Genomic DNA, 26,411 nt, shown 5'->3' on the forward strand with positions numbered 1-26,411 from the left:
AAACTTTAAAGTTTTAGACATTTCTAAAAGTTAGGCATTCGATCCCATCTTGACAAAATAGTTAACAATGTCATCATGAGGTTGACCTTTAATTAGTGGTTAATGGACAATAAAACCGTATGATTTTTATTCAGTATTTATTTAAAACTTTTTAAAAAGAAAGTTTATTTTATTGTATTTTTTCAATAAGCAATAATAAAACCAAATTGTTTAGATGCTGAATTTTCTAAGCAGTTCACAAGGTCTCATGAGAAGCTATGGTGGACAACAGTCGTTTTTACTGCTGTCATTACAAAGAAATAAGCAAAGTAATTTGCAACACACAATTTCTTTATTGGTGAAGTACTTTCTAATTTTAGTTAGATTTGGTAACAGATCTGATGCATTTAATGCCCTATCAACAACATATAATAATAATAATAATAAAGACTTTATTTAAAGAGCACACATTTAGGCAAGCCCAGTCTTCCCTATCACATTTACATAATATATACAGTTACAAACAAAAAATTTGATTAACAACAAATATGAACAAAAGTTATTCCAACATACAAAAGCAATTTTAAAACGCTTAAGAAAAAAGAATATAAACTAATGAAAAAAAAATAAACATTTAAAGTAAGACATGTACTTTTTCTCAGACATATACATGTATGACTTTAGAGCACAGCTGGAAGTGTTTGATTGCCACCAGTATTTCAGAAAAGTATGTTTGTATATTTTCAAGTTTTTTTTTACAGCTGATGTTATTATAGATAAAATTTGAAGGTTAAATAAATATAGCTTCTATTTTGATGGCATTTGAAATCAGTGAATTTCTGTCACACCATTGTTGTAAAGAATCAAGGTCAGACTGAAGATTTATAATATAGAATAGATACTATGTCCAAATGCTGTAATGGTAGTGTCATCAGCAAACATATCAGATATAAAATGTGACAAATGCAAAGGCAAGTCATTTATGTAAACAGTGAAAAGAAAAGGGCCTAAAACTGAGCCTTGAAGCATGCCAGATTTAATATCCTGAGCTTCAGAATATTTTCCAGATAAACATTCTTGTTGAAAGCGATCACTCAAGTATGATCCAACCATGATATTGAATTTTCACCCATGTTATACATTTCTAGTAGTTGTTCCAATAACAATTCATGAATGATTTAATTAAATGCTTTTATTAAGTTCAGAAATATAGTCTCTCTAAGTTTTCTTCATTTATTGCTCTATTCTAGTTGTCAACAATTGTAGTGCAAGCAGTTTCACATGAATAATTTGTGCAAAAGATAGAATTTTTTGGCTGAAAATAGTTAGCTTCAAGAAATAATAATTATATGCTTATCACCAGAATAAATGGCACTAAATGTTAAATAACTTGTGGCAAAGGTAGCACATTTTAATTATCACACAACATACTAAATCCCTTTAACTGTACTCATTGCTGAAACCCAAAAGAAACAAAAAATGGTTTATCTATATGGCAAATGAGCAACTTTTTGTAAACTCATTTACTGTAACAAGATACCAAAATAAAACGATTTTGAAAAGTATGTATGTATGTAGGCTATGCTTAATGAGGGTCCATCCGCCTGTAATGGCATTAAATGCAGCTTTTGCTGTCAAGTTCGGACCCTGGACATGTCACCAGTCATGCCCTTAAAGAGTTAATTTTGAAGCACAAAGTGGTGATAATTTACCTCCATGCAATTTCCACAGAGTATTAGCCAAAGATATGAACTTTGAGCCAAAAGTAGGTCACTTTACAGCGTTCAATGAGAGCCTAAATGTACAGTAACCTGAGGATTTTGAAAAAAAAGGATCTTAACATATTTAAGGCTTAATGGTCCTTAAAAGATCCTGTATGTTGTAATTAAGATTGTTACAGCATTTACTGGTAAGTGAAATTTTATATATGTATATAATTATGCTTCTAAAACAATTTTCAAACATCAAAGAATATGTAAAATATGTACTGCAAATATTTGTCCACATTATATGTAATCATTAAAATATATATTCATTCATTTCTTATTGAAAAATGTGATAAAATAAATTTCTAATTACCTCCCTTTATTAGCATGAAATGGAAATTAGCTATTTTTTTTACAAATAATGCTTTTTGGAACTACAATATTGATAAATCTTCATTTGAGCATTATATTTATGATATAAAACCATCAAAAAAATGTGTTGCAGGATCTTTAATATCAAATAACTTATCTAAGTTCCAAATTGAGGTACAAAAATAGTATTTTCACAAAAAAATGGATTATTTTTCAAACCATAATTAATTCAAATTATAAACAAATACATGTATTAAATAGCATATTCATAGTTATTTTCAAAAATGTTTTGACCATATAGATAGAAGTTGGTTGTAGAAAAAGTTACTAAATTATAAAGTCGATTTGTTGTCACAGCTTTTCAATCAATTCATTATATATATTGTAAATAAAACATGTCCGATATCTTTACAACTCATTAACAGGATTAAAACAATGGAACCTGAGCTCAAGATTGATGTCACAACTTTTCATTAATGACATATTACAAAATATTGATTCTTATTTAGAGGGAATGTTTACAACAAACAAACATCTTCTTTCAATATTTGCTGATGAAATGGCATTATTTTGTGTTATTTTATATCAGTCTATGTAAACTATGTCAACTACTGACTAAGGCCAATATTAGATTATTAAAGATGTAATGTTTTAAGTCAAGTTTTAGCTCCATTGACCACTTTTTCACTGTATAAAGTATGTTAATATAGTGTCAAAATAGTGTATTCAAATGCTTTGTTATACACTTCTACAGAGGAACAGGTCAAAAGTTCCACCAAGCAGAAATAGATATGTATCACAGATGGGTAATGAGCGAATGTATGTTGTGTATCTTCATGTTGTCCCTTCACCAACAGGAGGGGTGTACTTTAATGTTACATGATCTGTCAATCCTAATTCTTTATGTCCTTCCCTGAAATAACATTTATACAAATTTCACGACAAAGGATATAATGCAAGATATCAATTTGATAGCAACCATGGTAGATTGTGAAATTATTGATATTACCAGAGTTTTATCATTTAATTTCAAATGACAAATACGGTACACAAACAAAATAAACAACAACTAGATCTGCCAGGCTAAGATAATGCCCCTCCCCCCATCCCTCCCCCGTCAAGCTGCTTTGTCAGCAACTATGAAGCTTTATGAACCTTCATGTTTTATATCATATTGACATCAACCAGACGGTCATCCAAAAACTATTTCATTCAAATAAGAATTACAAACTTGTCACAGACTGAAAGAAATTCCCTTTCAAAAATGGTTAAAATAACAATGTTAATTCACTCAACATTAATATGTAAATAAAAGGAATTGAAAAACATTACAAAACAAGTGAACATATATAATTTTTAAATGTGTAAGTAGATTTCTTAGCATTTTTATCCGTTAAACTTGTTAAATGGATACTTATTATAAGTAAGCTTAGTTATGAACCTTGTCACAATTATGCTGTGGTTGAAAAAAACAAAAAGTATTTTTACAGTAAAATCTGGATGTGGACAAAAAAGCCTTTCTTTTGATATTATCTTTTGTTAAATAGAGGTCCAGGTCACCCTTGTATGGCACAAGGTTACACAACATCTATTGCTCGAAGAACATTTTTAACTACATGGGGTCGAATGGCACAAATAAACTCTAAGAGGGGTTGAGATTTCTATAATGCAACTCTACTTAAAAGCACTACTTTCATATCAAAATGTACTTACTTAAAGCACTGCTGACAGTAAAGATCTTTATCACAACCCAAACACCTCAAAGTGGCATCTTCAGTACATATACAACAGTATGGCAACTCATCTGGGTCATACCACTGAAAGAATTGTGCTTGTATAAAATTGTGAAAGCAAATATGTGTTTCATCAGCAAATATTTAAGCTGTAGACTTGGCAATTTAAGAGAAAATGCTCAATGGTTTTTCCTATACTATATAAGATTATATAAGATAAGGTAAAGGTAAACTAGAAAATGCTACAAATAAAATAACTAAGCTGTATAAAGAAAAACTAGAAATGTGTCCATAGGACACGGGTGCCCCCACCGCGCCACTGTTCTGTCAATCTTTTTACTAAGTCAACGGAAATAACTCTACAAATACTGGATAAATCCACAAGCGAAACCCCAGGTGCAAATCTAAATATGCTGAGCAACCTGCCCATAAGGTTTAATGACTCTATGTCAAATCCTTTTTGAGTAACTTGCGACACAAGTTGAAAATTGCAAAAATTTTCTAAGTCAAGGGCAATTACTCTAAAAATACTAAATAAATCAAGACGAAAATACCTGGTGCACAACAACACATGCTGATCAACATTCCTGTAAAGTTTCATGACTCTAGGTCAAATACTTTTTGAGTTACGTGCGACACAAGTTGAAATTTGCAAAATTTTACTAAGTCAAGGGCAATAACTCTAAAGATACTATAAATATCCAGACAAAATACCCAGGTGCACAACTACACATGCTGATCAACATTCCTGTAAAGTTTCATGACTCTAACTCAAATACTTTTTGAGTTACGTGCGACACAAGTTGAAAATTGCAAAATTTTACTAAGTCAAGGGCAATAACTCTAAAAATACTATAAATATCCACACGAAAATACCCAGGTGCACAACTACACATGCTGATCAACACTCCTGTAAAGTTTCATGACTCTAGGTCAAATACTTTTTGAGTTACATGCGACACAAGTTGAAAATTGCAAAATTTTACTAAGTGAAGGGCAATAACTCTGAAAATACTAAAAATATCCACACGAAAATACCCAGGTGCACAACTACACATGCTGATCAACATTCCTGTAAAGTTTCATGACTCTAGGTCAAATACTTTTTAAGTTACATGCGACACAAGTTGAAAATTGCAAAATTTTACTAAGTCAAGGGCAATAACTCTGAAAATACTATAAATATCCAGACTGAAACTGAAACTGTTCTTTTAATTAAACGCCTATTTCTATATACATATTCAATGGCGTTGTACAAAAGGATAATAAAAGTATGTACATATAGATAAAAAAAACACATATGCATGACAAATGAACTACAAAAAAAAATATGTTAAAGATATCAGCCGTGTAAAATATAAAGTATTAAAAACTTTAAAAAAAAAAAAGAATAGTTATAAACAAGCAATTATCATAGTATTGCAAGCAATCCATAAGTCCCCTACCGGTTCTGAAGGGCCATTAGCCATTCACTAATGTTTCAATTTTTCTATACTTTAAGTATACATGTATTTGTTGGAAAAGTTCTTTAAAAGTGATCACAGGAAACAGTTTTTATGTACAGACAGACAGAGGGACTGAAGGACACTCTAAAGTTAATATTTGAAACATCCCTGTTACCAAAATATAACATTTTTAAAAGCAAAATTCTTAAAAAGGAGATAACTCTTGAATTAAAGATGCAATTTTTTGACTAATCACAAATATTGTTATATTTGCCATGTTTTAAGCCTATTTTTTGCCAAGGCAACCAATATTTTTTCAAAATAGGGAGAACAGAATAAGACAGGCATAATCTCAAGACTGCCATCTACCCATATGTCAAGTTTCATAAAAATATTTCCAGTACTTTTTGAGTTATCAGTGGATTCAGTGTATGTGTAAAATTTGCCATATTTTCAGTCTATGTGTTGCCATAGCAACCAGAATTTTCAACATAGGAAGAAAAGAAAAAGAAGTGCATAATCTCCAGACTGCCATCTACCCATATTACAAGTTTCATAAAAATATTTCCATAGCAACCAGAATTTTCAACATAGGAAGAAAAGAAAAAGAAGTGCATAATCTCCAGACTGCCATCTACCCATATTACAAGTTTCATAAAAATATTTCTATTACTTTTTGCGTATAAAAATATTTCCAGTACTTTTTGAGTTATCACTGGATTCAGTGTATGTGTAAAATTTGCCATATTTTCAGTCTATGTGTTGCCATAGCAACCAGAATTTTCAACATAGGAAGAAAAGAAAAAGAAGTGCATAATCTCCAGACTGCCATCTACCCATATTACAAGTTTCATAAAAATATTTCTATTACTTTTTGCGTTAACACAGGATCCAGTTTATGTGTAAAATTTGCCATATTTTCAGTCTATTTGTTGCCATAGCAACCAGAAATTTCAACATAGGAAGAAAAGAAAAAGACGTGCATAATCTCCAGACTGCCATCTAGCCATCTTTCAAGTTTCATAAAAATATTTACAGTACTTTTTGCGTTATCACTGGATCCAGTTTATGTGTAAAATTTGCCATATTTTAAGCCTATTTGTTGCCATAGCAACCAGAATTTTCAACATAGGAAGAAAAGAAAAAGACGTGCATAATCTCCATACTGCCATCTATCCATATATCAAGTTTCATAAAAATATTTTCAGTACTTTTCAAGTTATCGCGGGATCCAGTTTTGTGGACGGACGGACTGACGGACGGACAGACATACAGACGGACAGACAGACAGACGGACAGACAGACAGACGGACGGAGGGTAAACCTAAAGTCCCCTCCGGTAAACCGGTAGGGGACTAAAAATAACAATAAAAATAATTTAAAAGAAAATAAAAATCAATGGTTATTTCAGTAAAATTTTAAACATATTTCCACATCTCTATCAGTTTACAGCCCAATCACAATCTTAAAACAATGCGTGAAAATCTCTAAAATAGTAGGTTTTGACATTTTTCTTGAACATGTCCAAAGTCGAAGACTGTCTTATATACAGAGGCAATTTATTCCAGAGAGTTGGACCAACGGTACTAAAACTTCTGTCGTTAAATGTTTTCCTTTTGTTAAAGGGGACAGCAAAACAATAATCCATATTATCAACAGATCTGAGATTTGGTCTTTTTATGACAGGCTTGTGTAACAGTTCTGTTAGATAAACCGGAGCATTGCCCATAAAACAGTTATACATTGTACATAGTATTTTAAAATTGATCCTAGCTTTAATTGGTAACCAATGCAGTTCCAACAAAGAGTCTTTGGAACTATCATATTTTCCGCGTTGCAAAACAGGTTTAGCGCACATATTCTGGATACGCTGTAATTTCTGTAACTCACTTTCTGAAATGCCAAACAATATAGCGTTGCAATAATCCAAATGTGAGATTACAAGCGACAGTACTAGGATTTTCGTGGTGTCCTGAGTCAGATATTTGCGAATGCTCTTTATTCTCAAATAATTTAACATGGCAGTTTTACACTTGGTCTTAACATGTGTTGAGAATCTTAGGCCCTCGTCTAAGTAGGCACCTAAGTATCTTATGACACTGACATTTTGAATTTTATCACCGGCGATATCAATTTCTTTAATTGAACATTTACCAAGTTGGGCTTTACTACCAAACATAATGAATTCTGTCTTAGTGGTGTTCATTTTGAGTTTATTGGCATTCATCCAGTCATTGATGATTACAGCACTGTCTTCAAGTTGCTTTATAGCGTTAAGTTCATTGGTCACTGAAGTTGGTCGAAAGCGTTGACTAGCAATGTGGTCATCAGCAAAGCCGTATACAGATATGGATGGTGGTATCACATCAAATAGGGTTCCTGCATATGTGAGATAGAGCCACGGACCAAGACAGCTCCCCTGAGGTACACTGCATCCAGCAATCGTGGAGTCGATTCAGTAGAATTAACACTGACGCGACAACTACGAGGTTGCAGGTACGAGTCCACCCAAGCTAACACGGTACCATTGACACCGTACTGACTGTGTAACACGTCGAGTAGAATGTTGTGGTCAACGGTGTCGAAAGCTGCACTTAGATCTATTGCAATTAGAGCTGTGACCTCTTGCTTCTCCATACCGTCTAGAAGATCATTGACAAGTCTGAGTAAAGCAGTCTCACATGAATGATGACGCCTGTATGCTGATTGATTTTTGGGTAACAAATTATGGGTATCGACATGGTTATTTAGTCTGAAGAGCGCAGCCTTTTCTATCAATTTTGAAAGAAACGATAAGTGACTGACAGGCCTATAGTTTGACAATTGTAATTCTAAACCAGACTTCTTAAGAAGGGGTCTAACGATCGCCTGTTTCCAGTGTGTTGGAAATACACCTTTAGACAGAGATAGATTGACCAGTTTGGTAATGGTTGGCAGAATCTCATCTAGATGTGACTTTAATATATGTGTGGGTATTAAGTCCAGCTCACACGATTTGGTATTTAGTTCACAAATAAGGCTCTTCACCTGTGTTTCTGTAAGATCCTCGAAATTTTCTAAAGGTTGAATTTGTTTGACATTTGGAATGAAGCTTGGAAAATCCTGAAGTGATTTACGAATTTTAGCTATTTTGTCCATAAAAAAGTCTGCAAACTTCTCAGCTAGCTCACCGTCATTTGTAGACTGTGGCATAGGATTTTCAGCTTTAGTACCAGTTAATTCCGAAATTAAACCATAGAGTTTTTTTGAATCACCTTTGGCATTTAGAATTTTCTCACTTATTACTAGTTTTTTCTCAGAATCAATTTCTTTACAGTATCTATTCCGTGCTTCTTTAAATTTCTTGAACTGTTCTGGCTCTTTGTACTTTCTCCAAATTCTCTCTTTTTTCCGGACAATACGCTTAGATTCTAATATTGACTCATTGAACCAAGGTTTTTGAGTTCTGCATATCCTAGTTTGTTCCTTTGTTGGAGCATGTTTGTCAATAACAGATTGGATTTCTGATTCAAACAAGTTTACAAAAGTATTAACATCTTCACTATCAACTGAAATCTTCGTTAAATGATCAGAGAATTCAGAATGGGATATGCTTTTCCAGTTTCTAAATTGTACAGTTTTACTGGTAATGTTTTCTTTCTTCACATTAATGACTACGTGGACAGCACAGTGATCGGAGAGAAAAGGTCCTTGTTCACATTTTAGTACACATACACCATTAATCGATTCAGTGATAACCAAGTCTAAACAGTTTCCAGCAGTGTGTGTACTAAAGTTGACATGTTGCTCTAAACCCATAGCATGAAGGCAATTTTGAAAGTTTGTAGATGCACCACTACCATTGTCAAGGTGAAGGTTGAAGTCTCCCATAATCAACAAGTTAGAGTATGTAGGTAAGATATCTTCTATGAAATTTGAAAAGTCAGTTACAAATTGCTCACATGTGGCTAGGGATGGGGGTCTGTATAAACCAACTATGTGTACTGTTATACTTTTGAAAATGAGTTTCCATATGCCAAACTCAAAACTTTGTTTGGTCCCATGTTCCATCTTTCTCATTTTAATTTCGGTTTTACAAGTCAAAGCAACACCGCCACCAAGTTTGTTCTTGCAGTTTGCAACACTGATTTTGTAACCGTGTTGATTGAGATCAGACGTTTCATACTGATGTTGTTTTTCGTCAGAATACCATGTTTCAGTCAACAAAGCAAAGTCAATTCTTTGTTCCCTCAAATACTGGCCAACAAAATTATCCTTGTTAACAACAGATCTACAGTTAAGTGTAAAACATGACACTTTTTCACCAATTTGAACACGTGTGTTTTGTATGTATAGGATATCGACCGAGTACGAGGTCTTTCTGTTTAGGAAAGACCTGGTCACGAAGTTCATGTGACACCGAGAGCGCGTAGCGCTCGAGGTGTTTCATGAAATTCGTGACCAGGTCTTTCCTAAACAGAAAGATCGATGTACGAGGCCGATATCCAACTTACACACCGTCAAACTATTGGCTTGAGCAATGGCTGATCCGAAACATTTCATGTAATGCACAAAGATAATTTTTAACACAGCGCATAAACAGGTAAGCTTTTATCAACGTTCTGCTTTTATATAGTATATATTTTGCATTTAACTTGTTTTTTTTTTAAATAATAATAAAAAAGCTAAATGTGTAATTTGTCAATAATAAAGTGAATGGGTCTGTAATTGAATTTATGTAAAAGAATGAATAATTGTGTTGATAGTATTTCGTATCAGTCATTTCAAATTCTAGAACATTTGCTCCCCCCGAACAGTTGCCCTCTCGGACGTATGCCCCCCTTTTTTTTGCTTGTAACTTGTCAGAGGTCATCTCGTGTATATATTTTATGTATTTTATTTTTTTATTTATAGATGCTAATTTTTAAGTTTTCACAAATTTGCGCGAGATTTTTTGTTTATTGAAGCAAAATGGAATTTCGACAATAGGCGATGAATTTTAATTTTTGTAACAAACAATTCAACAATTAAATTTTTTAACATTTTTAAAACATGGGGGTGATGGCAAATGTCCAACCCTTCCAAGGATATGGGGGGGGGGGCAATGTCCGCCACTGCAAAAAGGGAGCAAACTCCGAGGGTGCAACTGTCTGAGGGGCAAATGTCCGATACCCAGCACACCATGAAAGACTTACATATGTATATTGTTGCATGACAAGTGTAAGATACATGATCCGAAATTATATTCTATATAGCAGATTATAAAGTGTTCTAGAATAAAAATAATGAAAATAAATTTTTAAACTAAATCACTTATAACTTTATATTAACATTTCTTATTCAACATTTCTTTTAATAATATCCTAATCGTTTTTGTCGATATTTTAATAACTAATGGGAGATGTGTGTCCATTGTAGACCAATCCACTTTGAGTACTTGTATCTGCATGTCACTATAAGCTAGGTTTGGATTATATCTTTAACGTTCTTTGAACCTAAGCCCTGGATTCGACGGTTTTCAGGGGAAATCAGTTTTGACTTTTCGCGGGTTGAATAGAAAGGTAGGATAAAGCCAAACTAAAAGAGGGGGTGGGGACGGGTTAACGGGGATTTAACAATCTGATTGATCCTGAGGGTGGGAATGTAACAAGGGACTTTGCTATGAACTGTCGGTAGCTGTGGTTTCCTAGGCAAAGCGTATATCAAATTGACGAAATTTGAATCACAAATGAGACGGACATATTTATGTTATATTTTTTCGATATGAAAGTTTGGTACAATTTTTATTTACTATGAATTTTTTGTGGATTAGATGATTTAGAATCGTGATAAGAATGCGGTCGGTGATAACTGTTATAGTTTCATAGAAATGAACTTAAAGCACCCATTTTTGTTATATTGTGAAATTAATGACAGAAGAAGCGCTTAGATTACTATTATTTTGAAAAATGACGCGATTAGAAAAATGTTAAATGTTTCCTAACTTTGATATGCTATCCATTTATTTCATTCAAAGATTTAATATAGAAATGTTGGAATAATTATAAACATTATCTTGTTTAAAAGAATGTATCCAGATTTTGTCAGACAGGAATATTATGACAATCATTTATTTACATTTTATTTTCAATTTTTGATTGCATTTCATGTTTTCTTTGTCTACGCATAGGCAGGTCTATTTTTTCACGTGTTTTTCATGACCGGGTCTGTCTGACTAGAACAGACCTGTGCACGTGCAAAAGATAGACCTCATAACGGACTTTCTTTTGTTAAAACAGGTCTATCCGAAAAATATAGACCTGTCACAAACAATAGAGGAGGTGTGTAATGAGGGGTATTTCAAATTGTGAAGGTTTGCACAAGAAGGCTTAGTCAGGATTTTAGCTTTACCACCACGTTTGCTCCTTTTGTGTGTTTTGGGTTGAGAGATGTTCAGCTTATGTATAACACCATGTACACAATGGTCTAATTTATGAAGTTGCCAATTACTCGAAACCGTTAATCCTATTTTCAATAGCTGGTCACGACAATACCTGTACTTTTGATTTATGGTTGGCTGGTTATTGATTTCAATCATGTCCGAAATATGTATATTTTTTAAATATCTGTAACTTTCACCCATCATAAACAATTTAAAAAGTGTTATTGTTGCTAGTTAAATACACATAAAAATTAACAAAACATTCATTTACAATGTGTCACAAAATTGCACTTTTCAGCACCTTCAATCCGCCAAAAAATAATAAAAATCCAGGAGCACAGAAAAACAAGTCTGCCTTATACGGCGACAATACAGACAAAATACCCAGGTGCACAACTACACATGCTGATCAACATTCCTGTAAAGTTTCATGACTCTAACTCAAATACTTTTTGAGTTACGTGCGACACAAGTTGAAAATTGCAAAATTTTACTAAGTCAAGGGCAATAACTCTAAAAATACTATAAATATCCATACGAAAATACCCAGGTGCACAACTACACATGCTGATCAACATTCCTGTAAAGTTTCATGACTTTAGGTCAAATACTTTTTGAGTTACATGCGACACAAGTTGAAAATTACAAAATTTTACTAAGTCAAGGGCAATAACTCTGAAAATACTAAAAATATCCATACGAAAATACCCAGGTGCACAACTACACATGCTGATCAACATTCCTGTAAAGTTTCATGACTCTAGGTCAAATACTTTTTAAGTTACATGCGACACAAGTTGAAAATTGCAAAATTTTACTAAGTCAAGGGCAATAACTCTGAAAATACTAAAAATATCCAGACGAAAATACCCAGGTGCACAACTACACATGCTGATCAACATTCCTGTAAAGTTTCATGACTCTAGGTGAAAACCTTTTTGAGTTACGTGCGACACAAAAGTGAACGGACAGACGGACGGACACACAAGGGTAAATCTAAATGCCCGCCACTAAAGTGGGGGCACAAAAAACAAGAATCTAGGTCAGCTGATATACCAATGCATAAATGGAACAAACACAGTAGGTAATGCTTGACACAAAATATCTCATCTCAAGGCACAGCAGTTACTTGGTGAAATGATTTAGTGAAATTTAACTTTACTGGCAATGCAAGCAGTTCCTGTACAGAAGCAGTACCTGTATTTTTTGTTTAAATGCTTGATTTTTACTTGCATTCTTTAAAAATTGATATTAAAACAAGCAGATGTATGAATGAGACAAAATCTAAATGTCAGTTCAGCAATACGTTTAAAAAGTTTTTATTTTAAATAACTATCACCTGAGCTTTATCAAATTGTGACCTTGTAAACATAGGGGGATTTTGTCCTTGCGCGCATGCGCAAAAATACTTACATATGAGGCCTGTTAAAGGGTTTTCCACTAATACCACCTGAGTACAGATAAGTGGGCAATGTGATGAAAACCTGTCTAATTATCAAATTTCTTACCTACTACATTAAATCATTTTATGGCTTTAATGAGTAAAATATCATTCATACAAGCATGCCATTGCATATAAACGCGTTGGGGTAACAGTTCCAGGTAATAGATACTAGCGTTTAGTCTACGCTCTATTCCTGACTTACATCTATTTACCTCTGGGAAAATGGATTCTTCAACAATTATAAATGAAAAATATTTCCGATATAACAACATTGTATAATTATAATGGGTTATATTTTATGTATGGGAACTACTTCTCTTACAAAATAATGGATAATTAAGGTACCCCATATCAGGCCTCATAACTAAAGGTTATTCTATGTTTAGAACATAATGGAATTTCCATAATTTGTGTAAGGAGCCAAATATTGATGTGTAACATTTAATTTTTTGGTGAGCGTAATAAAAATAATTTTTAAGTAACTACGATTTTTGTATAGAAACTGCCCGCATGCCAGTATAGCAGAATTTCAAAGTTAGTGAAAGTTAACTTTATAGCAAAATTTCAAAGATCATTTTCAGGAAAATGATTTCTTATCATTAGTTATTCTAAGTGTGTGTGTACATTTATCTGCAAGTCTGTGACCTAAATATCTTCCTAATATTTTTTAAACATACTGTGGTTAATAATACAATATCTTTGAATTATTTACAGCATATTTTATATCACTTATGAAAATGTATTTAATTATTTGGATCTTTTAATTCTGCCAAAATGTCAAGTTTTACTCTGGCATTGCAAAACTTTTTTCAAATACAGCCTTTAAAATAAATACCTCTTCCTCTGTGTTGATAATTTTCTTGGCAGTTTTCTCCGTATCTTTAGATACTTTACTAGTATCATGACCATCCCTTGCAGCTGCCTCATCCAGTTTGTTTTCCTCTATTGCCTGATGAATGATTGACTGGGCCAAAATATCATCTTCTTCATTCTCACTGCCTGACACAGTGTCATTCTCATCTACAAACATACATTTTTATATCAAATTGACCATGTGACTCACAACCCTGGACCATCTAAAGTATCTGCATTCCAAATATGAAAGGCATCTGTCAATTTATAAAGGCTGTATGAGCAAATGTGTAAAAATCTATTTTAGCACTGGTGACCTTGACCCCACTGACCCAATGTTCCACATACAGGTAGAAGACCTCCCAAGTTATGTTCATACCAAATATAAGATGTCTTTCAAGAAATAATAAAACAATGATAAGATAGTAAAGAGTGACCTTGACCTTTAAACTGGAGACCTCATTCTTGTGCTCGACATGTCATGAATATGTTCAACACATTTATGCGAATGACAAAACTGTTAACCTGCCTCAATTATGTACTTTTATAGTGTGAACTTGTATTGCATTCAACATATCATTTAAAGTGCTACACATTTATGCAAAATTATTTCAAAATATTCATAAATAAGATTATGGAATAACAAAGTTATGTCTCGACAGAAGGACCAACATGAGATCATATGGGAATACATGTCCATTTCTTTCATTAATTTCTTTTGTTTAATACAGGGCTATTTGCCCCTTATTTGATACAGAATGAACTCTTGATCCTTTTTTTCTGTCTACAATGAGATGGCCACCTATTAACTTAGCAAAGACAGACTGATTTAAAAGCTATTTACTACCCTTCAGGTACATAAAACTCATAAATGGATATTGATTTCAGAAATTGATTCAGTAATATGGATCCAGACAGTAGAACAATGTCAATCTACATGTAACTAAATGAAGTGTATGTAACTATAAAGCAACAGTACCTTTATTTATATCTGATGCACTTTCTTTTCTTTTTTGTTTAATCTCTTGTAACCTTTTCATGATTTCCTTATCCTCCTGGACATCTCTAAGAGCTTTCTGTGCATCTTGCTCCAGTTCTTTTGCAGCCTCATTCAGGATCCTACTTACATCCTCCGGGCTCACTTCCTTGTTAGCATTATCTACTGTAGCAGGACTGTGTTCCTCCTTAGTTACTTGAACACCTTTCTTATCCGGAGTTTGTTGGCCTGATGTTGAAATATTGTGAGAAAATGACTGAGAATCTCTCAATGAAGGCTTGTTTAAATTGTTTTCATCTCCTGAAAAAACATGATGCAAAAATAAAGCTGCCACTGTGGTGATGAATACATCCCTTAAACCTCTATGATAAAGGCTTTTATGTAGAACCATTTACATTTTTTGATATAGAACATCATGAGTTCTGTTCTGCACATCGCCTTGTTAAGATATACATTTGAGGCGAGTTTAAAGAAAATCTTTCAACAAGTATAGGATCTATAGAGCAGACACAAAACTTTCTGACATTGACCTTGCACAGCAGCTGCATGGGTTATACACATTGCCTTGTTGAGGTAAACATTTCAGCCAAGTTTGAAGAAAATCCTTCAAGACGTAAAGGATTTATAGAGTCAACATAAAAATTGTGTGATTTTTGACCTTTCACCTTCAAGGGTGACCTTGACCCTGTATAATGGTGACATGGGTTCTGCACATGGCCTTGTTGAGGTGAACAGTTTATCCAAATATGAAGAAAAGTCTTCAGTGAACATGATGGAGACCGTCCGTCTTACAGACCTACCAACGAAACACTGTGACTCCAGTATAGCTCCCTCAACATAGTGTGGAGAAGGTATAATGATACAGCCAGCATGTCAAGTGAGAATTTCATGGAAATAAGTTGACATTGAAACAACATTGTGACATGCACTACTACCTGCATTAATTCAAATGTCCATATTATTTAATGTATGAAATTTTGCATGTAAAATGAAAATATATTGAGTTCACATATGTACAGATTTTATCACTGTGACTTTTCTCTTCTTCTTTTTTTTTTTTTTTAATTTATAAAAGTATTATGTGAACTTTTAGGACAATCCTTGTATAAATGAAATGCTGCTCAAAATGATTTAACTTAGACCTTATATATTATGTTTTAAAAGTTAGAAAACTGTATGGTGATTTTATTGAGAAAATTCCAATAAAATTCAATAGTATCAGTTATAAATGAATGCCGATCATTTGCCTTAGTTTTACATAATGCATACAGTAATGTGTAAGCGCAGTTTAACAAATTTGCCACTTTTTATTCTATGCTCACATTAAACCTTCTCCTAACAGTTGACTTTTCATGTAAATTAATAAATTAAATCATGAGTGCATGATGTGAACATGTACAAGATGTTCAGTTAATTGTTCTTACAACCTTTATTCCGATTTATGCCAACGTTTCATATGAACATTTATATTTGAATTACACTGTGTATTTAATTGTATTAAAAAAAATTAAAATAACATTTTATTCAGTTTATACTGAAGATAAGCTTTCCAAGGCCCCAATCAACTAAAAGAAAGTTTTGACCAGAACACACTTCATCATTTATAAATAGACCTACTTAGGCTACTACTTCAGACATTGAACCACATGCAAAGTTCAACATCACTGCAGCAGCTCCTTGTGATTCAAATTTCGTTATCTCTTTTGAAAGTAAAATGCCCGAGCCCCTGAAATTTAACATAGCGAGATTCAACAAAACTTGAAAATCCTTTTAAACAAGATATGTTTGTAAAACATGTATGCCCCCTATCAGCAGCCAATTAGTCATGTGATCAGGTTATTATGCATGACTTCTGACTTAGTGAACAAACAATTAATAAGGGTTATCTAGTATTTACTGGTCATGACTAGTCACAAGGTAATAATAATTGTGACCCCATAGGTTGTGTGCAGCAATTTAAGTTATTACAAATCTTACCAAATAAAATATTCATAAAATTTTATGAATCATTTAGGCCAAAGTTGTTATATTACATAAGACCTTCAAATGTGTATACCAAAAGCATTTTTAGTTAACTATAAAAATATCAACCAAGGCAACTTGAGTTGTTGAGTTATTGGTCAGAAACTGCCATTAAGTACAAGGTCAATATGACATTGACCCCTTGTTCCCCAAAATCAAAATAGGGGTCATCTACTGGTCATGACCAATCATCATACCAAGTTTGAAGTTCCTAGGCCTAAGCGTTCTTCAGTTATTGATCGGAAACCGTTTTTAACTACAAGGTCAATGTGACCTTGACCTTTGACCCCTTGACCCCAAAATCAATAGGGGTCTTCTGCTGGCCATGACCAATCACCATACCAAGTTTGAAGTTCCTAGGCCTAAGCCTTCTTTAGTTATTGAACGGAAACCGTTTTTACCTACAAGGTCAATGTGACCTTGACCTTTGACCCCTTGACCACAAAATCAATAGATGTCATCTGCTGGTCATGACCAATCACCATACCAAGTTTGACGTTCCTAGGCCTAAGCGTTCTTTAGTTCTTGATCAGAAACCATTTTTACCTACAAGGTCAATGTGACCTTGACCTTTGACTCCTTGACCCAAAATCAATAGGGGTCATCTGCTTGTCATAACCAATCACCATACCAAGTTTAAAGTTCCTAGGCCTAAGCGGTCTTTAGTTATTGATCGGAAACAATTTTTACCTACAAGGTCAATGTGATCTTGACCTTTAAACCCTTGACCACAAAATCAATAGGGGTCATCTACTGGTCATGACCAATCACCATACCAAGTTTGGAGTTCCTAGGCCTAAGCGTTCTTTAGTTATTGATCGGAAACCGTTTTTACCTACAAGGTCAATGTGACCTTCACCTTTGACCCCTTGACCCCAAAATCAATAGGGGTCTTCTGCTGGTCATGACCAATCACCATACCAAGTTTGAAGTTCCTAGGCCTAAGCGTTCTTTAGTTATTGATCGGAAACCGTTTTTACCTACAAGGTCAATGTGACCTTGACCTTTGACCCCTTGACCACAAAATCAATAGATGTCATCTGCTGGTCATGACCAATCACCATACCAAGTTTGACGTTCCTAGGCCTAAGCGTTCTTTAGTTATTGATCAGAAACCATTTTTACCTACAAGGTCAATGTGACCTTGACCTTTAAACCCTTGACCCCAAAATCAAAAGGGGTCATCTACTGGTCATGACCAATCACCATACCAAGTTTGAAGTTCCTAGGCCTAAGCATTCTTTAGTAATTGATCGGAAACCGTTTTTACCTACAAGGTCAATGTGACCTTGACCTTTGACCCCAAAATCAATAAGGGTCACCTGCTGGTCATAACCAGGCCTAAGCATTCTTAAGTTATTGATCGGAAACCATTTTTACCTACAAGGTCAATGTCACCTTGACCTTTGACCCCTTGACCCCAAAATTAATAGGGGTCATCTGCTGGTCATGACCAATCATCATACCAAGTTTGGAGTTTCTAGGCCTAAGCGGTCTTTAGTTATTGATCGGAAACCGTTTTTACCTACAAGGTCAATGTGACCTTGACCTTTGACTCCTTGACCCAAAATAAATAAGGGTCATCTGCTGGTCATAACCAATCACCATACCAAGTTTAAAGTTCCTAGGCCTAAGCGTTCTTAAGTTATTGATCGGAAACAATTTTTACCTACAAGGTCAATGTGACCTTGACCTTTAAACCCTTGACCCCAAAATCAATAGGGGTCATCTACTGGTCATGACCAATCACCATACCAAGTTTGAAGTTCCTAGGCCTAAGCGTTCTTTAGTTATTGATCGGAAACCGTTTTTACCTACAAGGTCAATGTGACCTTGACCTTTGACCCCAAAATCAATAGGGGTCACATGCTGGTCATAACCAGGCCTAAGCGTTCTTTAGTTATTGATCGGAAACCATTTTTACCTACAAGGTCAATGTGACCTTGACCTTTGACTCCTTGACCCCAAAATTAATAGGGGTCATCTGCTGGTCATGACCAATCATCATACCAAGTTTGGAGTTTCTAGGCCTAAGCGGTCTTTAGTTATTGATCGGAAACCGTTTTTACCTACAAGGTCAATGTGACCTTGACCTTTGACCCCTTGACCCCAATATCAATAGGGGTCACCTGCTGGTCATGACCAATCACTTTACCAAGTTTGAAGTTCCTAGGCCTAAGGGTTCTTTAGTTATCACTCGGAAACCATTTGGTCTACGGACCGACGGACCGACAGACCGACAAATGCAAAGCAATATACCCCCTCTTCTTTGAAGTGGGGGCATAATTAATATACCTGAACTCTGACCTTGAACATTATTAGGCTTGTCTGGCTGTTTCAACTTCGCAAGTCTAGAAGAAATTTCCTGCACAGGGTCAGGAAGCCTGGAGTCAAGCACAACTTCACTACTTATTTCATCTAATAAATCATTCATTTGTTCCTGTTGTGTACGTCTATCCGGGGCATGGTAAACCTTTAAAACAACATGCAAATTTATATACCCCACCAAATACTGGATATTTCCGAACATAACAACTGCACATCAAATCTGTGTTTTCATAAGATATAGCAATTTTTCAGCAAAAATCAGTAATTTGAACATGCAGGTTAAGGTTTTTTCAAAGTTACAATTGTTAATTATTCAACATTTACATTTTTGTCTTAAGTAAAGTCTTGTCCAAGCATGAATCGAAGACATCAATTACCAATTAAGAGCTAATTTTAACAAAAAAATCAATAATTTGACCCTCAAAGTCAAGGTCATGTAAAGGTCTTTTGAAGAAAAACTTGTACTGTATAAATTCAAATGATAACTTCGTGATTTATGAAACATGAAGCTGCATGCAAAAACTTTAACCTAGTAATCTGCCAGTGCAAGGGATGAAGGGAAAGTAGGATAACCCTATCATAATATAAATGGTCAAGCTTAAAAATCTCTATAATTTGTAGCCAATATGCTTCTATCCAGCCTTAAGCTTAATTTGAAAATGAACTTGGATGCATAAACATGTATGTTAATAATTAGCATTTTTGAACCTCATATGATCAAAACACAATCATTAGCATAATAAGATAACTTTACAATCAATTCATGTAAGATCTAACAAAACTGACCAGTGCAGATAGAAGCAGCAGCTAGTATCTAATATTTTCCATCTCCTATGAAACTATTGGCAACAGCCAGGTTGTGTGGAATACTGGATGATATTGTAACATATACTTAATAGTGTACCGCATTTACATTAAAAAGGTGATTTAACTTCCAAAGAACCAAATCCATTACAATTATCTAATCAGAGCTTACAGGTTTATTACTGGAGCTGTATCTAGAAGGGTCCATGCCTTTCACCTGTGCTAGTCTGTTTTCCAAGTCTTGAGCTGTCACCTTTGATGCTTCAACTGTTTTCAAAATACAGACAATGTAGACATAAGCCAGAATATGAATTATTAAGATTTATACAACCATTGCCAGAATATTATAACCCACCTAATTACCTAAAATGTAACAAATTCTTCTATGCAGATGTTGTCATTGGGTCATATTAAAACCCGTCAAGACAAAATTTGTGATCATACACAAAGGTATAATGTATCAGATTCATCAACATTCAACAGCATTTATGAAACTGTACCAAACATCCAAATAAGGGTCAAACTTAAAACTTCAGAAGTTGGTCAAAAGGTGAAGTTCAAGTATGCCAAATTGAAAGGGCCTTTTTTATTTATTTTTTTATTTTAACACTGATTTAAACACATTTTTTGTCATATTACACTAACTGGCTATTCTCGAAAACTTACCAGAAATTCTCCACATGTGACTGATTATTAAGCCTACCTGATATCTGACTCAGCTGTGAAAAACAAATTTATGACCATTAAACTCCAAGTCCAATGTCAAGGAAAAATTTTGTCTTCCCCTAGGGTTGAACCTGTGAACCATTTGTTGCCATAGAAACCACATTACACAACACAGGGAGAGAAGCAAACAATGGGCATAATCTCCATATTGCAATTTATCACTGTTTCAAGTTTCATGAAAATATTCTTTTGTTGCTATAGCAACAATATTTATCAACAAAGGAAGTAAATACAAATCAGTTCAAGAAAATTGAATGGGATATGGTATTTGTGATAGAGACTTACTTTCTTGAGGTGTTTTGTCTTTCCTCAATTTCTCTAACCTCTCTTGTATTTCCCTGTCAGCTTTGGACATGTTCTTGTGTTGAGATTTATGGGCTCCTACAACGTGACTGCCATGCTGTTTGCTGTGTGAAGGCTTATTACCACCAGCTTCTCTCTCCTCTAATGCTGCCATTCGCCTTTATAAACACAAAATAGTGTGTACTTGAAAAAGATCAACCATATGGTTAAAAAATAAACAAGAGCTGTTAGAAGAACAGCATGCTCAACTATTTTTAATGATTGATATTTACACAAGAGCCTGGATGATATAAGAATTATCATAGAGAATGATTTCATTCACAAAATTACAATTACACATGTAATGCATATAACATATTTATAAATCTTGACATTAAATTGTAAATCTGAAAGCATGAATGAAGTTTTAAGTGAATACAATCAGTGCTTTTTTTGAAAGAGTAACATAAACCAAACATTTTCTTAATTCACAAAGGGCCATGTTATTCAGTCAAAATCCACGTCAGAGTTACTGGCCTTGAAGTTGACCTCCAAAGACATGTATTAAGTTTCAAGTTAAGTCCACTTAAAGGTCTTGTCCAAAAGGGTTGTTGTGTCAATTATGAGGACAATCCATTTTGAGAAGATAAATAAAAAGAGATCAATGTGAAAGGTTTTGAATGGCCACAGGGAACAGCAATGAACATTACGACAGAAGCCATTGCTAGAATTTGTTCTTCTTTTATTGTCATAATCACTCCAGCAAATATACTGATATTGAAGCATACAACATTCAATAATATTTTCAATGTCAATAATAAATTGCAATGTCAATAAACACATAGATTTCTTATTCCATGTTTGTCTACTTGATACAAACTTGATAATACAGTTTTCAGACTCTGATGCTGTTAATTGCAAATGCCGAAAGTAGTCCGCTTTTTTGAAGCGGTTACTTCCCTTTATATGTACACTAACGCCAAAAAAATTCAGGGGAGATCACTGCGTAAAGATTGTCAAATGACAGGCGCAATAATTTTCAAGCAAAATAGTTCCCGAATGGTGGCAGATTTCTAATATTGTTTTATTCTTTATAGATATACATGCTTATAGTAAGCACCATGATTATTTACATCTGTGTTAAACAACAGGTTTAGCGTCGAAATAATAAGAGTTACAAACCCTAATTTAGAATAATATGGTTTATTTCAGGCCGTTCACATATAACTTCACCATGGCCGAGAGGTTTACACGCTCGCTTAGGAATCGTGAGGTCTGGAGTTCAAATCCCAGTTAAGGCAACTCATCTTTTTTTAAAATGTTTAAGTCAAATAAACATTGAATTGAATATCAGTGTTGCGATTAGTCTTATAGCCAATTTACTACAGTTAAAACACTGGAAAGCATTGGTGGCACTATACAAAAACAAATTGGTTTATAATCTCACAACCTTCACCTTTCTGACATTCTGAGACCCAAACAAGCCTTCTGTGCTTTGATTTCAAATTGCTGTTGCATAAAAAAATCTTGCAATTCACACTAAGGACTCAATTATACCTAAAACTGGGCACCTGATATCATAAAAGATTGTTGTGATACTTACTTTCTATAATTTTCTGGTGGAGAATACTTTGCAGGATTTTCATCTTTTGGTTTCACTTTTCTGCAGCAGAAAAATGGTTTTCATGATTTTAAGGAATTTAATTTCATTAAACATGTCAAGTACATTGCAAACAAATATTCCTTTCTGACAATAACCTAATAAAAGCTATTTGTACATGCCATTTTGCAGCCACCCAGATAGGGGGTTTGGTTTTAAAAAGTAGGGGATTTGGACCAAAAATAGGGGTATTTCTTTAGCCTAAAATCTCACCATCAGCATGTTGTAATCAGGTAAGCTTAAAAACATAAAATATTTTTCTCATAATCAACAGCATGTACATCCCTTCATATAGAAAGTAACAATCAATAATCAATTGCCATTTGAAAGTAATCAATTTTGACTAATGAAATGTCTAAAAATTATGAAATTTCACTCAAAGCATAAAATTATACAAAAGCAGGTGTCCACTCTAAATCCATTCTGTCATTACATTATGGACATATTTCATAGCAATAATCATTTATGGTGGGCAATTATAAACAGGACATATCATAATTGTATAAACAGAACATGTATTTTACTGAATAGTTTACTGTATTACAGATAAGTACTAATAAGAATTTCTTTGTATATTAGTTTGTTTCACAACAGGTGACCTTCCAAATATAACCAATGAACATTCAGCTTTTGCACTATGTGATATTCCAGAAGAAATCATTATTTGATCTGATCTTATCAATTTAGCCTCATTTTCATTTCAAGAGTCCAATAGGTCCATATCAAATTGATATCATACCCATATAATCTTCAGAGCCCAGAAAAGCTGTATTAAATGCATATCATACTCTACATTGCTTGTTTTTGTTTTTGATAATCCAAAAATCCATATCAAATCCTTATTGTAATTGAATCAACAAAGTTCTGTCAAAATATTAAAACAAATAAAGATTAAACATTGTTGCAAACATTACTGATTCTATCTGGCTCATACTCTGCTGCAAAACCTATATCAGACTCGGCTAATGCCTCATCCAATATACATGATTGTAGTTTTGACAAATGTTTAAATGTCCAATATAATTCATTATTGTACTCAAACAATAACATCATAGTATCGTCAATATTTGTCATCTATTACCAATATATTGTTTATATGCTTTGCACTGCCAGTCTGGATCAATGACAGCTCTATCTTCATGTTAAGGTAAAAATCCACTTAAAGCTGGATTTTGGAATGAAATACAATAACCGGCAAACTACCCGGTACTACAGTTTAAAATACAGAATTACAGTCTCATTAACAAAATTGTCTTACCCAGTCAAAATATTATAGCACTTCATGCAAACTCTGTGTTTCTCATTGTTTAGTTTAGGTATGGAATATTTATTTGGCATACATTTCATACAGAAGGAAAATCCACAATTCTTACAACCATGCTGAAAATAAAGAATATAATTGGTATCTTAAGTATAAAATTGGAAAATGTAATAGCAATAAACTAAATTCAAATTAATTTAAAAGGAGGCAAGACAACTTAGAACATTAAACTAAATTTTATAATTTTAATTGTCAGGACTTTTTGTCAACTATTCATGAGATTTCTGACATTTCTGCATGATTTAATATCAATTTTCAAATCAATTTTCAAATGTTTTTGTAGCTACTGCTGCCGAACTGACACTAGATTTTGCCTAGTTCACCGACACGGAACTCACTATCTGTGTGACTTGTAATCAATTTTCAAAGAATGCAAGTAAAAATCAAAAGTTTATATGAAAAATATGGGTACTGCCACTATAGCTTTTAAAAAGAAGTTTGTCGCATAATTATTCTATTGACTACTGGTTGGGGACCACCAAAACTGGACAACCACCAAACCCAGACGGACCCAAAAATGCCTGATTAAGTTTTTTCTTTGTTCAGTAGTTATCAATCTATCAGTCACTTTTTAATCAACAATAAATGCACATTTTTTATTAAGTAATTAAATTTTTTTAAACTGATGTAAACTGTAATATTTTAATGTCTATTTCAAAAACATTGACGTTGGAAATTTGGAGGTCAAGAGTGCTATACCTGACCTTTTGTACTAACTATAATCATTTGCAGAGTAAACAGTATAATATCCAAAACTTCAGCATTTGCTGCTGAAATATAGCTTATCATTTTAAAAATAAAAGAATTTAAACACACAAGCTTTTATCTGAATTAAATCAGCGTCATTACATATCTGTCCAGACACATGTACCTACTGTAGTGCGGACAATTGAGGTAATTTTGGTACCCTAATTGATGTGCCTCAGATATAAGTGTCAACATAATCAGAAATAAACAAACTACTTCATTAGTTAGGAGAAGAACCTAGCTGTACTGCGTCAAATTTTCAGAATCTCGCTTTAAACTTATGAAATCTGTATGGAAAAATGTTCAAAAAGTGTTCGGTTAATGGTCTCTGACCAGTATTGCTTGAAAATCAACTGCAAAATTATTCATTGAACAGTTAAATTCCTTTGTATTATTATGGTCTTGTGACTTTTTCAGTTATACATTTATACAATTGGCTAATTAATGGGGAATCAGGGTCAGCTCGGCCCTATTTCAACTCGGCACGGGTCAACTTGGCCCACTTTTCAATTTATTAAAATTTTGTTTTGTTTTGTTGGAACCACATAATTAATATCTTGACTTATTCATAAATGTGTAAAGATGTTTTCTTAAATTAGCATCACATTTTTTGGTAATGAAAGCGTTTTTTAATGATATAGGTAATAAAAACTTATTACAATCCATCCTTGGGACATAGCAAAATGCATCAAAGGGAACACATTTGTATTTTTTATTACAGTATAGTAAATAAAGAATCTGCAAGAATAAACATAATAAATTTTTCTAAATATACATTAATTATGCAGAAATACAATGTACAATTATATAATAACATACCAGATATCTCTCGTTTTTCATTTAAAAGAGCTTTCCTTGATAACATGATAACATAATCTAGAAAAGTTAATACATTTAATATGTTTTTTGTTTTTTTTTGTGTTTTTCTTTTTCAATGTGGGCCGAGTTGACCCGTGCCGAGTTGGTATAGGGCCGAGCTGACTCTTTCCCATTAATGGGTATCCAGAGAATTAGATCTATGCTTTTCCAATGCCTCTAAGGAAGCATTAGAAACCCTTGGGCTTGACAGTAAAAATCGACAGTATCTGGACAGTGGATTGGGGGGAATCAAATCAACTCTCTTACATTGAAATCGATATAAATAAGCGTATACGCGGCTTAAATGATTCAAATTACCTCTCTTTTAAATGCATTAAATGCACTACCGCATCCATAGCAAGACATTGTGTCAGAAACATCAAATGATACGCTAAAAAGGGAAATCATGTAACATCTTACTTAACAATTCAATCGCAACTTCTCGGACTAACTTCGGAAAATATCATTGTAAAAATAATAGCCGAGATGTTCCGATTGACTACCAGTCGCAACTTCACGCCAATTTCCGTCAAATCTCGGTTTAAGAATAATCTGCGATATGTTCCGAATGGTTTTGTAAACATTGCCAAATTAGTAGGATTCAACCTATGGGAGTACAGGCCCATTTAGGCATCAGTGATAATATGAAAAAGGCAAAGCCTCAAAGCGAGCTCGATGTACTTTTGACTCTAAATAGTATGAAATAATAGCTCATTTTTATTTTAAATGCAGTGA

General features: G+C 33.6%; 1 protein-coding gene across 2 annotated transcripts; it reads right to left on the reverse strand.

Annotated features, from left to right (window-relative positions):
• Positions 1 to 142: 142 nt before the first annotated feature.
• LOC132759187 (abscission/NoCut checkpoint regulator-like) lies at positions 143 to 26,151 on the reverse strand. 2 transcript variants are annotated; one of them, XM_060750912.1, is made up of 10 exons: positions 25,995 to 26,151; positions 24,009 to 24,130; positions 22,694 to 22,753; positions 21,094 to 21,269; positions 20,255 to 20,349; positions 19,258 to 19,423; positions 14,911 to 15,228; positions 13,915 to 14,099; positions 3,771 to 3,874; positions 143 to 2,970 (listed from the first exon to the last, which is right to left on the reverse strand). In XM_060750912.1, exons 1-10 carry the CDS (start codon positions 26,082 to 26,084, stop codon positions 2,892 to 2,894), a joined length of 1,395 nt encoding a protein of 464 aa, XP_060606895.1. In that variant the 5' UTR covers positions 26,085 to 26,151; the 3' UTR covers positions 143 to 2,891. The 2 variants fall into 2 exon arrangements, with proteins under 2 accessions (XP_060606895.1, XP_060606894.1); XM_060750911.1 differs by having other exon boundaries at positions 145 to 2,970; positions 19,246 to 19,423.
• Between the last annotated feature and the right edge of the window lie 260 nt (positions 26,152 to 26,411).

This window comes from Ruditapes philippinarum, unplaced genomic scaffold, assembly GCF_026571515.1.
Source record: "Ruditapes philippinarum isolate M1 unplaced genomic scaffold, ASM2657151v2 ctg132_1_1_1_1, whole genome shotgun sequence".
Classification (NCBI taxonomy): Eukaryota; Metazoa; Mollusca; class Bivalvia; order Venerida; family Veneridae; genus Ruditapes; species Ruditapes philippinarum.

Excerpts from the sequence above, each read along its gene's own strand:
- LOC132759187 (XM_060750911.1), bottom strand. The coding sequence starts at position 26,084 with ATGATTTCCCTTTTTAGCGTATCATTTGATGTTTCTGACACAATGTCT. Across the intron at positions 15,229-19,245 it reads TGTTCAAGGTCAGAGTTCAG|GAGATGAAAACAATTTAAAC; the intron begins GTATATTAATTA and ends ATGTTTTTTCAG. Across the intron at positions 2,971-3,770 it reads TACTGTCAGCAGTGCTTTAA|GGAAGGACATAAAGAATTAG; the intron begins GTAAGTACATTT and ends ATGTTATTTCAG.